Source organism: Pinus tabuliformis, chromosome 8 (assembly GCF_031772625.1).
Source record: "Pinus tabuliformis cultivar Carrire ecotype Pingquan chromosome 8, CPIR1, whole genome shotgun sequence".
NCBI lineage: Eukaryota > Viridiplantae > Streptophyta > Pinopsida > Pinales > Pinaceae > Pinus > Pinus tabuliformis.
The window spans coordinates 1,954,077,916-1,954,092,034 of NC_142294.1; the positions used below are offsets into that span (position 1 = coordinate 1,954,077,916).

Here is a 14,119-nt window from a genome sequence, read left to right on the forward strand (position 1 = left end):
TTATCTAATGAGGGTCCTTCCTAGACATATGATTGGCCTTCATTTTTTCTGATTTCTTTCCAGATTCTTGGAGAAAGGGCAAGTTATGAAAAGATGATCAATTATTTCTGAGGCTGCAGAGCATAGAGAGCATATACTTGGTCCGTGAAAGGATCATTTTTGTAGATTATCCCAAGTAGGAGCTTTGTTCTTAAGTAAAAGCCACATGAAGAGTTTTGCTTTTGGTGGGCATTTTAATTTTCATAACTTTTCCCCCACAATGGGGGCTCATCGATCACTGTCCCTTGAGCTAGGAAGAGGTATCCAAATATCAGAGAGTATTCTCCATGAGGGCTGGAAGCCTATATAAGCAGATCTTCATTGTCAGAGAAAACAAAATGGGAGTGTTTTAAGGCTTTTGCATAGTTTTCCCAGGCTGCTGAAAATTCACCTTCCAGATTCAGGGTGGTTGGTGTAAGCCCGTGTTGTTGACCCCTCACATAATCTGTCTGAAATTTTGTTGAGGTTAGAAACCATCTTCATTTATCTTTTAAACCAGTGGCATAGGAAGTAGGTGGCTTTGTATTAATAAAATTATCATATCTTATCTGTATGATCCAATTTTTTAATGTGAAAGAAAACTTTTGCTATAAAATTTCAAAACTTAAATGTTTAAAAAAATTTACAATTTTCTTACCAAATAATTATAGTTGTTATTTTGAGAATTATAAAGGTGTTCCAAGTTTCTATACTTATAATAAAATTATGGTTATTATGGTTTGTTGAATTTTTCCTTTCTTTTGTGTATGTAAATATTTGGTTGCTTAAAAAGTCTTTAAGGGGTTGTGGGAAATTATGGTTCCTTGACATTTTCTTTTGTAAGTGTATGCACCTATTTGGTTAATTCAATAGTCTCTAAGGGGTTGTGGGTGTGCAAACATTGAGATTGGCAGCTCAAGGAATTTGATACCTCTCAGCACATAACAGATTTGGGGTCGAGATGGATCACTGCTAATTTAATTTTAATAGGCAGGAAAATAAATTATAATCAGTTGATTGATATGTAATGAAAAACATCAGAGGCAAAAATTCGATAATAATTTTTCCATATTCTTGTGCTGTAACTGGGAATCAAATGGTCATGTTCTGTATAGAAATCAGAGTTCATTATTTTGGTGAATAAACAGTCAGAAATAAATTTTATTAGAGAACATTCTTTCTTCTCCCTGCACAAGTTATTGAAAAAGTGGTGCTGCAAAAATCGGTATCTTGCTGGATTCTTTGATGTTGAAATTCTCTATTTTTGCATAATTTCTCTCTTAGTTGGGGTTGAACAACTTTCCTTGGCAAAGTTATTCCTAGGGCTTCCTCTTGGTTCCTCTTTCTTGCCTCAGTTTTCTCATTATTCTGGTATATCTGCAGATCTTGTAGATGTTAGTGGATGTTTTCATTTTGCTCCTGTCTTCTTGTTAAAATTGGCAACTAGGGCCAACTTCGACCTTAGGACGGCTCATATGATGGAGATGATTATTGCATTGGATTCCTCTTTCAGAGAGGTACAATTTTGATATAAACATTATCTCATTCTGACAAGTATAAATGGAATTTTGAATTTATTCTTTCTCACGGACAAATTGTCAAGGCTGGCCCCAGTCAAATGTAGGCTCATGAAGCCCAATGGACGGGTCTCCTCACCCTCAATGAATTGTATAAATAGGAGTGACCCTTCTCTCATTTGGACACTCACTCATCTCATCACATCATCTTCTCTCTCCTCTCTTGATTGGTTCGTACAACTTGGAGGCTCTTTTCTTTTCACATGTGTGGAAGGAAGACTGTTTTTGGAGGCCGAAATTTTCTGTGATTAGGGCAGCATTGACCAGCGTTGACTTGGGTACTTTGATTGCAGCGTTGACTTCTGTTTTGGGCCAGAACTTCGATCTTTTTAGGCCACATTCTTTGGCACACAAATTGAGGCATTTGGGGACAGTTTGACCACGTTGACTGCAGCATTGACTTTCTGTTTGACTGCAGAAATTACAGCAAGCATTGTTTGGGTTGACTGAGCTATTTTGGGTTGATTTTGACCCTCTTTTGAGGCTGTACTATTCTGTTGTTGACCGAGCTGATTTCAGGTTGATTTGGGGCAGATTTGACAACCATTTACTTTTTGGTTAGGGCTGCATTGATTGCTGATTTGGCGGATCTGTTTTGGGCTTGTACTTATGATATTTGTACTCTCTTTCTGCTGAACTATTGAAGAACAATAAGAAGATTTGATCAAAGGGTTTTCCCACATTGGGGTTTGTTCCTGACATCCCCACATCTTTTGTCCTCTTGTTTTGGCTTGTCTTCTGCATATGATTTTATGTTCTATTTGCATTTACTGTCAATGTTTATAAGTTAATGTGATTGCTACTGGATATAATTGGAAATTGTCATTGGGCTACTAAAGGAACATTGAAGTAAATTGTGCTTAAGCATAGAACATACCATTGTTATCTAAAATTAACACTTCTTCTCCTAAAGAGTGAGCTTGTGTGGTAGCATGCTTCATTTATTTCCATGAAGTACTGCCATGAATGACTGCATATGAAGCATGGAGTGCAATACACGTGGAATGAGCCATTTAGTCTGAAAAAGTGCTCACTAGTAGCTAAATCATCTAATTGTCTAAGATTTCTCTTGCAATTATAATATGGAGCAATTTCTGATGTGATTGATCAATAATAAATATGTCACTGTAGTTGGATTTCCAGTTTTGGCAAATTATGATGGTTATCAATCGAAACAACAATGAAATGAAGGGAAAATCATTCATTTTTCAGTAATAAAGTAGTTGTCTAGACTCTAAGCTTATGTTTTTGAGGAAGTATAGGGATTCAGATTTGTGATTGCTCTTAAAATATTTTATTCATTCTCTCCCTCCGAAAATGAGAGTCCCAAAGGCACAAGGAAGTAAATCTAACCATCTAATATGAGCTCTTTCCCTTGATAAGATAAGATAATATAAGAGAAGATAATTTTATTAATGTTCAACAAAGGAGCACAAGAAGTAGGTCAATGGGACTCAAAAGTGTTGAATTTTGTAGCTATGGTCGGTCATCATAATTAATATTGTAATCATTGATGTATTCTATAAAGGATGTTCTTCATTCTGCCTTTGTCAAAAGAAAAATGTTAAAAGGCATGTTCTTCATGTCCTTTGAAAAAGAAGAAAAATTGAATTTTTTGAAAATAAATTTTTGGCTCCAAAATAAGTTAGCTCAACTCCCTTCTAGTCAAGTCGGCCCCAATATAGATGCACCCATTCATATAACGAGTCCACTATATATATGAGGCATTCGACCTCCCTCAAAAGGTAATTTTCGGTTCTGTTCAAGAAAATTTCAGATCTCCAGAGGCAGCCAGCGAATCTGAGGCCAGCAAAAGTCTTGTCTGAGGCAGTCAGAGAATCTGAGGCCAACAAAGTAACATCTCTGAGGCTAGCGAAATAACATTTCTGAAGCAGGCAGAACAGTATATCTGAGGCTAGACAAAGGCCGAATTTACGACGGAGTCTCTGAAGCAGAATCGAGCTTTTCTTGAAGAAGAAGAAGACCAACGAGTGGAGCAGATTGTTGACTTGACTAAAGGGAAGCTTGACCAAGTTTGACCTAGCTGTATGGTTGCTCTGTTTGATCTTGAATTTGACTGATGTATCTCTCTTGTACTTGATGATTTCTCCAAGGAAATGGTTGCTAGGTTTTTCCCCCATGTGGGTTTTCCCAGGGTAAATTTATGTGTTCTTTGTGTGGCTGTCTCTTCATGATCCTACTGTCATTGTTATATTGTTGATGTCTTCTGTGTAATTGCTTGATGATGGAATAATGAGCAAGAATGCGAATAAGATAAAAAATTAACATGGTATCAGAGCAGCCTTAAAGATTTAAGGTCAAAATGAAGCCACGTCAGAACTCTGTTCAGAAATACCACCTAAGTACTGTATGTAACTTAACAAGGGTCTGTTCAAACCATGAAAGAGGAGCAGAAAAGTCTGTTCAAGGTCTGTCTTTGTTCTATGACTAGAATAGTAGTGCCGAGCCTTGAAATAAGACTCCTCAAAGATCAGTCTAAGCTATTATGGAAAATAGAAGTTCCTCAGGAAATCAATGAAGCTGCAAAAGAGTCAAAGCCCTAGTCTAAGGACACCATTAGATAATTCAATTGATCAAAGGAAGGTCGAATGTCTGTTGTAGATTAACATGCTACAGCTTGGAAGTAAAACATATATATATATATATATACCAGAGATATATCCGTGCTTTTGGATGAAATGCCTCAGGGCTAATCTCAAAAAAGGCCGAAAAGATCAGGACAAATAATAGAGGCTGAATAACTTCACATAAGCCTGAATTATCACAGTCAATCTAATATTTGTTTTGATAGGTAGTCCTCTTGTGATCAACATTTTCCTAAGGCAGAATCATTGGAGCTTACCCCTGGAGCATAGGATGCTGTGATGACAAACAGATTGACTTCAATAAATGACCTCAGAGAATCCCGCAGTAAATTAAAAGTCCAGGCTACATTTCATTTTCAATATGTAACCCTTTTAAGATCAGATCAAAGTTTTATGAGGAGTAAGGATTAATGAAGCATACCTTGTCTACAAGAAAAATTCCTGAGCACAATCTTGTGATTCTGAAGGCATCTAAGAGAAGTTGAAAAGTTTTCTGTCTGTAGACATGCTAGCAAAGTTGTTTGGGTTGATGTCTCAGTTTGGATTGGTATCTTGTTTTTGAAGTGATTTTTCATAGTTTTTGTTATGGCTACGGGAACTGATGCTATGGTTGAAGTAATGAAGATCCACAGCAATGAAATAGTTGTGGGAATGCAGACCTTCAAGAAGGCAAGTGAAATTAATAAGAGGTATGTATTATCTCCCACGGTGATTCTTTGTCTAAATTAGTCACTGATCTTGATAATCTTATGTCATTATAAAAAGAACTGTCATTGGATTCCAAGCATAGATCTGGTTGGAAGAGTCTGTGTCAAAGACTTACATTATAATCTCTTTGAGACCGTGGATGTCAGTATGCCTTGAAGAATGAAAATATATTAGAGAACTGTGTAAATGCTTTGGAAATGTTGCCTTACAAATCATATGCAGGTCTTTAAAGAATCCTTTAAGGTCAATTATTGATGTAGCATCTTGATATATTCAAGCATGATATGAGGAACCTGTAATACCTTAAACTGCAATGATATGTCCTGCATTTGACAAGATGAGCTTAAAACTGTAGCTTTATAAGGCTTGAAGAAAGTTTCGGTAACTATTCTAGTATGTCTACCAAAATAAAGAACGAACCTTGCAAGAATGTTTGAAAAGCTGAGGTGACATTAAAATTTCAGGGCTCTGTAACATTGTGATTCAGGAGCATGACAATTTTTACGAAACATTGGCACCTTGCACTGTTGAAATTTTTGAAAGATGCATTGTATATGCTGATGCTAAGAAAGCTCACCTTGATATGATAAGCTTGCAATAAAGAAGAGGTTGAGTCCTAATTGAAAGTCTGTTCAAGAAATAAGAGTGATTTGCAGAACTGGATGAGTATAAGACTACTTGGGTAGAAGGGGATCAGATCATGTTTAACCAAGAATACATGGTTGCTAAAGTATTGTATAAATGGGTATGTCATATGTCACTCTTCATGTAGACATCTTACTGGAAGATCCCTGATCATGTCACATTCTGATATCTTTATTTGCTGAGGGACTGAGTTTTGAACTGTTATATATGAAAATAAAATCTTGCAGATGTCAAAAACTGTTGGAGAGTGAAAATCCAGGGTTTTGGAAGACTGAAAATCTTGGATATGAAAAGTTTTAGGTTTTTGGATCTAGGGTTTGTAAACCCTAGCAGATAAAATAGGCTTGGACAAGAAACGTATATGGTTTATGGACAAAACCCTAGGACTAAACCTAGATTAATGCTTCCGATAAACCCTAGCTCATGCAAGTAAGGAATGACATCATGATAAAGTTCCTAGATGGATGCAAGAAGGCTAAGATCAAGAGGGAGTTGACATTCCCTATAACTCTCAAAAAATAAGTATCTTATATCTTTCTTCCTTGATTATTGTTACTATTAGCAGTTAGTCTCTTGTCTGTATATCCTTTGCTTGTTTGTAATTGATCTATTGCAGGTACGTATTAATGGTTGCCAAGGCATTGGCAGCAGATGCAAAAAGTGGAAGAACAAAGCAAAGTGTATGACAAGAGGACTCTCCCTAAATCATGACTTGAGTTGAGAGATAGTGTGCTAAGTGAAATTCAAGCTCAGAGGGAGCTAGTAGATCTGCAAGTTTGAAGTATACCTTGATTATGCCTTGAGAAAAGTCAAGATCTAGCATCCAGCAGATGGCAAAAGTTATTCCTTGGCAAAGTAATTCATAAGGCTGCCTTTCGGTTCCTCTTTTATGCCCCAGTTTTCTCATCGTTCTGGTAGATCTGCAGATATTGTAGATATCAGTGGATCTTTTCATTTTGCTCTTGTCTTCTTCTCCTAAAGAGTGAGCTTATGTGGCAGAATGCTTGATTTATTTCCATGAAGTACTGCTATGAATGACTGCATATGAAGCATGGAGTGCAATACATGTGGAATGAGCCATTTAGTCTGAAAAAGTGCTCACTAGTAACTAAGTCATCCAATTGTCTAAGTTTTCTCTTGAAATTATAATATGGAGCAATTTCTGATATGATTGATCAATAATAAATATGTCACCGTAGTTGGATTTCCAGTTTTGGCAAATTATGATTGTTATCAATCCAAACAACAATGAATGAAGGGAAAATCATTCATTTTTTAGTAATAATGTAGTTGTCTAAGCTTATGTTTTTGAGGAAGTATGGGGATTCAGATTTGAGATTGCTCTTAAAACATTTTATTCATTCTCTCCCTCCAAAAATGAGAGTCCTGAAGGCACAGGGGAAGTAAATCTAAGCATCTAATGTGAGCTCTTTACCTTGATAAGATAAGATAAGATAAGATAAGATCATTTTATTAGTTTCCAACAGAGGAGCACAAGAAATAGGTCAATGGGACTCAAAAGTACATCCAGTGCAAATTCATAGTGGAAGTGCCAAAGCAGCTCCTAATGCTACTCTGTTAACAACAGAAAAAGAGAACAGAGACAAAAGTTCAATGAAGTGTACCAAGCAATGCACAGTCTTATATGGTGTCATATCAAATGCCAAATACTGCGTGATTTTTTACATATTATATTGGAGGCTTTTTTCAAATAGTTTTGAAAGGAAAATTATTGTTAAACCTCTTTTCTGCAATAATTGAGTATCTTTAACTATGATGGTCCATTATCATTTTATTTGTGTTAAATACGTATCTTGACAAGCCTCATTAGCACATGTAAATTTGCTAACTTAAGCTAATCCTCATTTATCTTTTGGTCCTTTTTTTCTGGTAGAAAGGATCTTTAGCTAAATATCCCTTGTGGAGTTTGTGCAAATACCACGGTCCATATTCTGAAGGATCCGGCTATGTACATCATCAAAGAGATAGATGTTTTGACTTACTTCATGGAATTTGGTTTTATAATTTTACCTTCAATATTTATGCATTTGCTTCTGCACATTGATTTTATAAGTCAGAGAGCCTTATCTTCCTCTTTTAGTTGTCTAGGCTCTAGTCTGTTGAGTTTGGCATATAATTCATAAATTTCTTGTCTTTTACTTAGATTTTGGATGTGGTTATGTGCTATGTGTCACTTTATGATGATTGCTAGTTAAATTCTGATGGAATCCTTGCAGTTCTCCATGCTTATAGGATGTTAATTGTTAAGGGAACATATCTCCTTCAGCATTTGATCTAGACTGTGATCTATGTTTCAATCTTCCTCTGCTTTTGTGATATAAAACCTGAAAGAGAGTCCATATTTCTTATAGGTCACGCACATGACAAAGATTAGCTGATCACGTTTTAATATAAATGCAAGTTTCTTTTCAAATTGGCAGATATGTTTTTGAAAAATTCGATTGACCTCCTACATTTGGTTTTCTAACTTAATTATGTTGGTGGCCTGTTAAGATAGTGAGACAAGGCTGAATCCATGTATTTTGTTTAGTGCTAGAGTACAATGTTATGCAATCTATATCCTGTTGGTACTCAACTAGCCTATGTGCTAAAAGCAGTGTTTTTTCTGCAGCTGCCTTACCATTTATTAAATTCCGTTTGCATGGCATGGAAGGATTAGACCTGCCCTGTAGCCGTTTTTAATTACATCAATAGAGCCAAAGTCCAATTTGAGACAAACTAGAGCTATTTACAGTATACACCTAACAGCCAAGGAGTTCTTATAATTTTTGCCATTAACTACCAACTGCATGAATTGGTATAGACTGGTTTTTGACTTAGTTGAAGCTGACCTGTAAGTTTCCACGAGTCTCTTCAGATGCACAGAAGTGTAGTTGGTCTGTTTTATTTAGGAGTATCCTCCTTAATTGCACCATGTTTTTGCTTATTGGTCAACAGGATTATTTATGCATGGTTGGAGATCATTCTAACATTTTGATACGACCTACATGTTTTTTGAAGGATGTGTATGAAGAGAAGGGAAAAGTAAAAAGAGATTTCCCCCTTTTTAAATTTTTGATGGAAGATAATGTGCTGTGTAAATGCATTCTTACTATTATTATAATGTATTAATGTGGTCAAGTTTTGCAGTTTGGTAGCAGCTGTTTCTTATGGGGTTGCATCAATGGCTATGGTTTTTATTAACAAGGCCATTCTCATGCAGTATCCATATTCAATGACTCTTCTTACTCTGCAGGTGACACATTAGTCTCAGATTTTAGCATTTTACTTTCGAAAAGAATATAATTATAACATACCATTTTGATAGCAGATTTAGATTAGACTAGCGATCTTACTATGAGTATTTTCTCAATCATGTTCTTGATCTTTATACTGTGTGGCATTGCAGCAATTGGTAACAACTTTACTTATATACTTTGGTCGAGCCTTTGGTTTCACTCAAGCCCGGCCTCTGACCCTGAATACAGCCAAAGGGCTTCTCCTTCTCTCACTTTTCTACAATGCAAATGTGGCATTTGCGCTGGCAAGTTTGAAAGGGATCAATATACCCATGTATATAGCTTTGAAGAGGCTTACCCCCCTAGCTATTTTGATTGCAGGAATCTTCTGTGGTAAAGGAAAGCCACCTGTTCAGGTATTTCCTGTGCACTATGGTGCTATTTGGTTGCCTTTTAAATTCAATATATTTTATTTGGAGATCATATCTAAATTTTTTGACTTGGAGGCATTCTGCAAATTTCCTGATGTTTAACTTATTTTTTAGGAAAATGCAGCCAGCTTAAATAAACAAAAAAAAATGATACGGAGATAATATAAAGTTGGGCATGAGTCTACCTAAAGGACAAGAGAAGCATCTATTTAGGCCGGAATGTGCCTCAAACTTGCAACCTCTTGCATGTATTCTAAGGAGAGTGCTAAGGAGGGTCCCTTTAACTTTGATGTTTGAACTATATAGAAAAATCAATGGAAAACTCTCTAAATGTACAGTTAGAGAAGATAGAGCTACTAAAGTCAACATCACATCAAAGCCTCTACATTGTATACAATGCCATGCACCTCGAAAGTCTAAAGGGTTGCTGGAGTCAACATCACCTAATAGAGTGGCTTTCTAGAAGATCTAGTTGAAGAGCACATATGATGCCAAGGGTTCCATAAATTATATCAGAACTGAAACTGGGACTAGCATGGGGTCATATTGGGATTGGATCGGAACTAGTGGGAAAATTGTGTTGAAGAAATAATGTACTCTAATAAATAAAGAAATACAAATTTTAACTAAAAAATTATATTCATGTACAACAATGCACATCCAAACCATTAGATACCAAATATGCGATGTTTGCTCATATATATATATATAACATGTAGGGCCTTTATTGAGCTCTGACCTAACATTTGTAATATTTCTCAAGAAAATTATGGTGTTGTTGTAGCAGCTAAAATACCCCCAAAATTTTCACCCAGTACATTTAAAATTTTGGGTCCTCGCTTTTCCAAGTTTTTGTTGCATTTCTTAGACATAATCTTTGAAATGCCCTAATCATCACCAAATGCTATTCAACAAGCATTAGTACTGATGGAGAACGACATTTGGCAGTTTATTGAATAGAAACTCGTCCCTTCTACCAATGCTACACTCTGCCATCCATAATTGATGCAAAGTTAAATGTTTCTAGAGTTTAAAAGTGAATTGATGCCTTGTCTAGTTTAGAATAGAGTTTCTAGATTTAAATGTTAAAAATAGTATGGATGGTTTGAGAATATTTTTAGTAGTATATATAATGACATGAAATTAAGGGTTTTTCAACAGTTTTTCCTTTTCTAATCTCCACTATGTTGGTGCATGATAACTTCTCAGAATTATAAATTGCACATAAATATTTTGATTTTTATAAGATTTTATCAGCCATTTAGTTTATATAACTCTGCTAGTAACAATATATATATATAGATTGATTGTCCGAAATTGTTCACCATAACATGTCTTCGCTTCATAAATTAAAAACAAGTTACCATTTACAGGAAACTTGAGATTGTTGGAAATACAGTGGACTGTAAGTATTCCTTTGCTTGGGGACTAATAAAAATCATCTTGGTTTATGGCTTGCAGGACATGGTTTTTTGTTTTTTGAGGGCTGGTCTAGATCAGAACTGGCCAGTTTGGATTTGTTACCATTCCGTTTAGTAGGTTGCTAAAGATCTTGTACAACCTGCTATGGCTGGTACACACAAGATAGCGGCCCACTATTACCTTGGCTTAATTCTCAACACTCCTTAAGCCCAACTCCTACCTAAGGGCTATGGGAGGCTTCCTATGATCTAACTCCAACCAAGTCACACCAAAAACCAGTGCCTAGTAATGGGGTCAAATGGTTGAAGGGAGGAGTTTTTGTTGTTAGCCCACTGGCTTAATATAAAAATGTGCAAATAAAGTAATTAAACCAGCACAGAAGTACACTAAAATATTGACAAGATATGTCATGTAAGTAGTCTAATTTAATGTACTAAAAATATACTAACCATAAATGTAATTACTTCTGTGATTTGTCACTTAGTTAGATGAGTCACTATACAAACTTGCTTGCTGTCTTGTTTGACAGGTTTGCAAAATCTGCAAGTAGAATACTAACAACAAGCCAATACACTCAAAATTTTGTTAGATATAGTACGCAAATAGTCAATATTGATGTACTAAAAATATCCTAATTGAATATGTAGGTGTTTCTATGATTAGACGCTTGGATTGGGGGTTGTGTAAAATAACTCATTGCCCTATTTTCACAGGTCTGCAATTTCTGCAGAAAATGCAGAAATCAATACGCCAACCCCTTGAAAACTCACTCAAAAGTGTCAGAACACTTCTAGGTCCTGATCTAGTGGTGGGAACGTTAGAAGATAGAAGAATTGTCTATATAGACCACTTCCAAGACTCTAAACCTGCAATAAAATGAATTTCCAGCAAGTTGGGAATTCAGTTTATGAGTTCAGCGGTCAAAACTCCTTGAGATACAACCCATAAATTTATTTAAGCTTATAATAAATAGTTAAAAGGCTGAAATAAATTATTCTAAGCTACACATTTAAAATAATAGCTATAAAATTGAATATGAGCGAAAACAATACAAACAAAATGTACTTGTTATATATTGTCTTGTTGAGTGTTTTTTTGAGTGAAATCTGCAATTTGAAAGTTTGCTACAACAATATATCCCTGCAGAGATTTACACAAACTAGATATGCTTGTTAAAATGTGGCAAAATAAGCTCAATAAACAAATATATCTTTCCCTTGATTGAAACATAAATTTAAACTCTTCCCCAAGGGTTTACTGGCTAGAAAGATCAGAAAATTTCAGTAAGCTAGTAAGTAAAAAGTATAAAGAAAATATTTTGGATTTTTGAAGTAAATAGAGAGTTGTAGAGTGAGGTTTTACCTTCGCCTTTTAGCTTACTAGTTCGTAGAGTTGCGATCACAACCCTTGCTTTGTTAATATTTCCCTTTTGAGACTAGAGGGTAAGGAGTTGGAGGTGAAATTATTTCACTCTCTTAGCCTTGAACTTGTCCACAAGAAATTCTAATTCACTAGGATGACATGCTCATTTAAGATGCTCCAACCAAGGTAGAAACATTGGCACTAATAGCCCAATATTCTGAATGGAGATTCCCCCTAAAGGGCTTGTCCAAAACTTGGAAAAGTGTATTTATAGTGACTAGCAAAGGGTAAGATAGAAGTCTTCCCTTCCATGTGATTGTCTATGCCTCAATGGATTTCTACCTTGATTTTGTGATGGAAGAAGTGTACCTGCAATTTTTTTTTATAAAGCACACTGATAGAGGTGAAAAATCAAGAGAGAATAGAATAGAAGAATCAACTCTCTTTGCCTTAGCCTTGAACTTGTCCACAAGAAATTCTAACTCACTAGGAGGACTTGCTCATTCGAGATGCTCTAACCAAGGTAGAAACAATGGCACTAATAGCCCAAGATTCTGGATGGAGATTCCCCCTAAAGGGCTTGTCCAAAACTCGAAATAGTGTATTCTTAGTGACAATCAAAGGATAAGAATCCTTCCCTTCCCCATGACCATCTATCCCTTAATGGATTGCTATCTTGATTTTGTGATGAAAGAAGTGTACCTGCTAAATTTTTTCATAAAGTATAGTGATAGAGGTGAAAAATCAAGAAACAAGAGAATAGAAGAATCAACTCAATATTCAATACACAAGAGGATATTTTTTGCAAAACTGGTTGCTTTGTATTATGGCATCAAATGATCTCACAGTCAACAACGATTACTAAAGAAGAGGCTAGCTTTTTCTAAAACTTCTTCTAACAACTAGATAATGGCTAGCTTGACTCCCTATAGAAAACAATATTTATTAATCATCCATATTTTGGAGACTTAAGAAAATATTACATTAAATTCATGACATTGCCCATCTAAGTCAGTACATTCGCTCCCACGCTCCACTGTCATGAATCCATCGCGTCGGACACAATTGACACGTGTCAGATTCGAACCTAGAACATGTTAGAGATTTGGGATTCGCGCCCTCTAGGAATCCGATTTGCGCCCATGAAGAATTGTGATTTTCGGACACGTGTCACCAAAAAGCAACACACAGGCTTGATAAAAGCTGAAATTGGGCCGAATTTGCTCATTTGTAATTGTTGTTTGGGTGATATGGGACTATGGGAGCAACCAACAAAGGAGATTGGCATGTTTTGGAGTTGATTCATGCTACATGTAGTTGGATTTCCCTTCCATTTTTTTCTAGTTTTCCTACGACAGCCTGCCTATCCATTTTGTTTACATTTTTTCTTTATTTTTATAGTAGTCATGGCTCAATCAAGGGCAGCAGGGAAGGGGCAAAAAAAGGGGAGGAATATCCCCATTGGTAATGCCCCCTCTTTCAATTTCATTAGGGCCTGCCAGTGTTCCATCTATTGGAAGTGGGGCTGCAACAACAACTTCAAATGTTGAGAGAAACATCAATTTAGCAAGACAACAGGCTCAAGAAAGTAAATATCCCTTGTGGAAGTATGTTACAAGAGATTAAGGGCTAGGCAACAAGTTAAAGGGAGGAGGCAATGTTCTTTGGAAATGAAACTTTTGCAACACTCAATTCAAGAACACCTATTTCCGTGTGAAAGCACATTTGTTGGGCATACCATCTTGTGGAATTGGAGCATGTTTAGGAGTGACTGCATCTAAGAGGAAAGAATTAGAAAGAGAGGCCAATGTTGGTGTAGCAATGGTGACTGCATCATCTAAGAAAAACAAAGATGAGGATCCCCTTCCATTCTCGAGGAAAAGCAGTGCCAATTATCCATTTCGGAGTTCTGGTGGGGGCATAGGTCAAGCAACAAAAAGGAGGGCACTTGGTCTAATGGACAAGATATTTTAGCAAAAGAGGTGAGAAGAGATTGATATGACCATTGCCTTTTTTCTCTCTCAACTTCATATCATTTAATGTTGCATGATCACCTTTATTTATTGAGATTTGCCAACCTCTAACTCAAGGGGCTCCATTAGGGTATGTGC

General features: G+C 36.1%; 1 protein-coding gene across 1 annotated transcript in view; it reads left to right on the plus strand.

The window, feature by feature from the left end:
* The window catches only part of UTR7 (UDP-N-acetylglucosamine (UAA) transporter family), a 92,589-nt gene that overhangs the window by 7,451 nt on the left and 71,019 nt on the right, over positions 1 to 14,119 (plus strand). The window contains exons 2-3 of the mRNA XM_089374784.1: positions 8,705 to 8,810; positions 8,964 to 9,209. Of these exons, the coding sequence (XP_089230910.1) occupies positions 8,705 to 8,810; positions 8,964 to 9,209 (352 nt within the window). The remainder of the gene's footprint in view (positions 1 to 8,704; positions 8,811 to 8,963; positions 9,210 to 14,119) is intronic.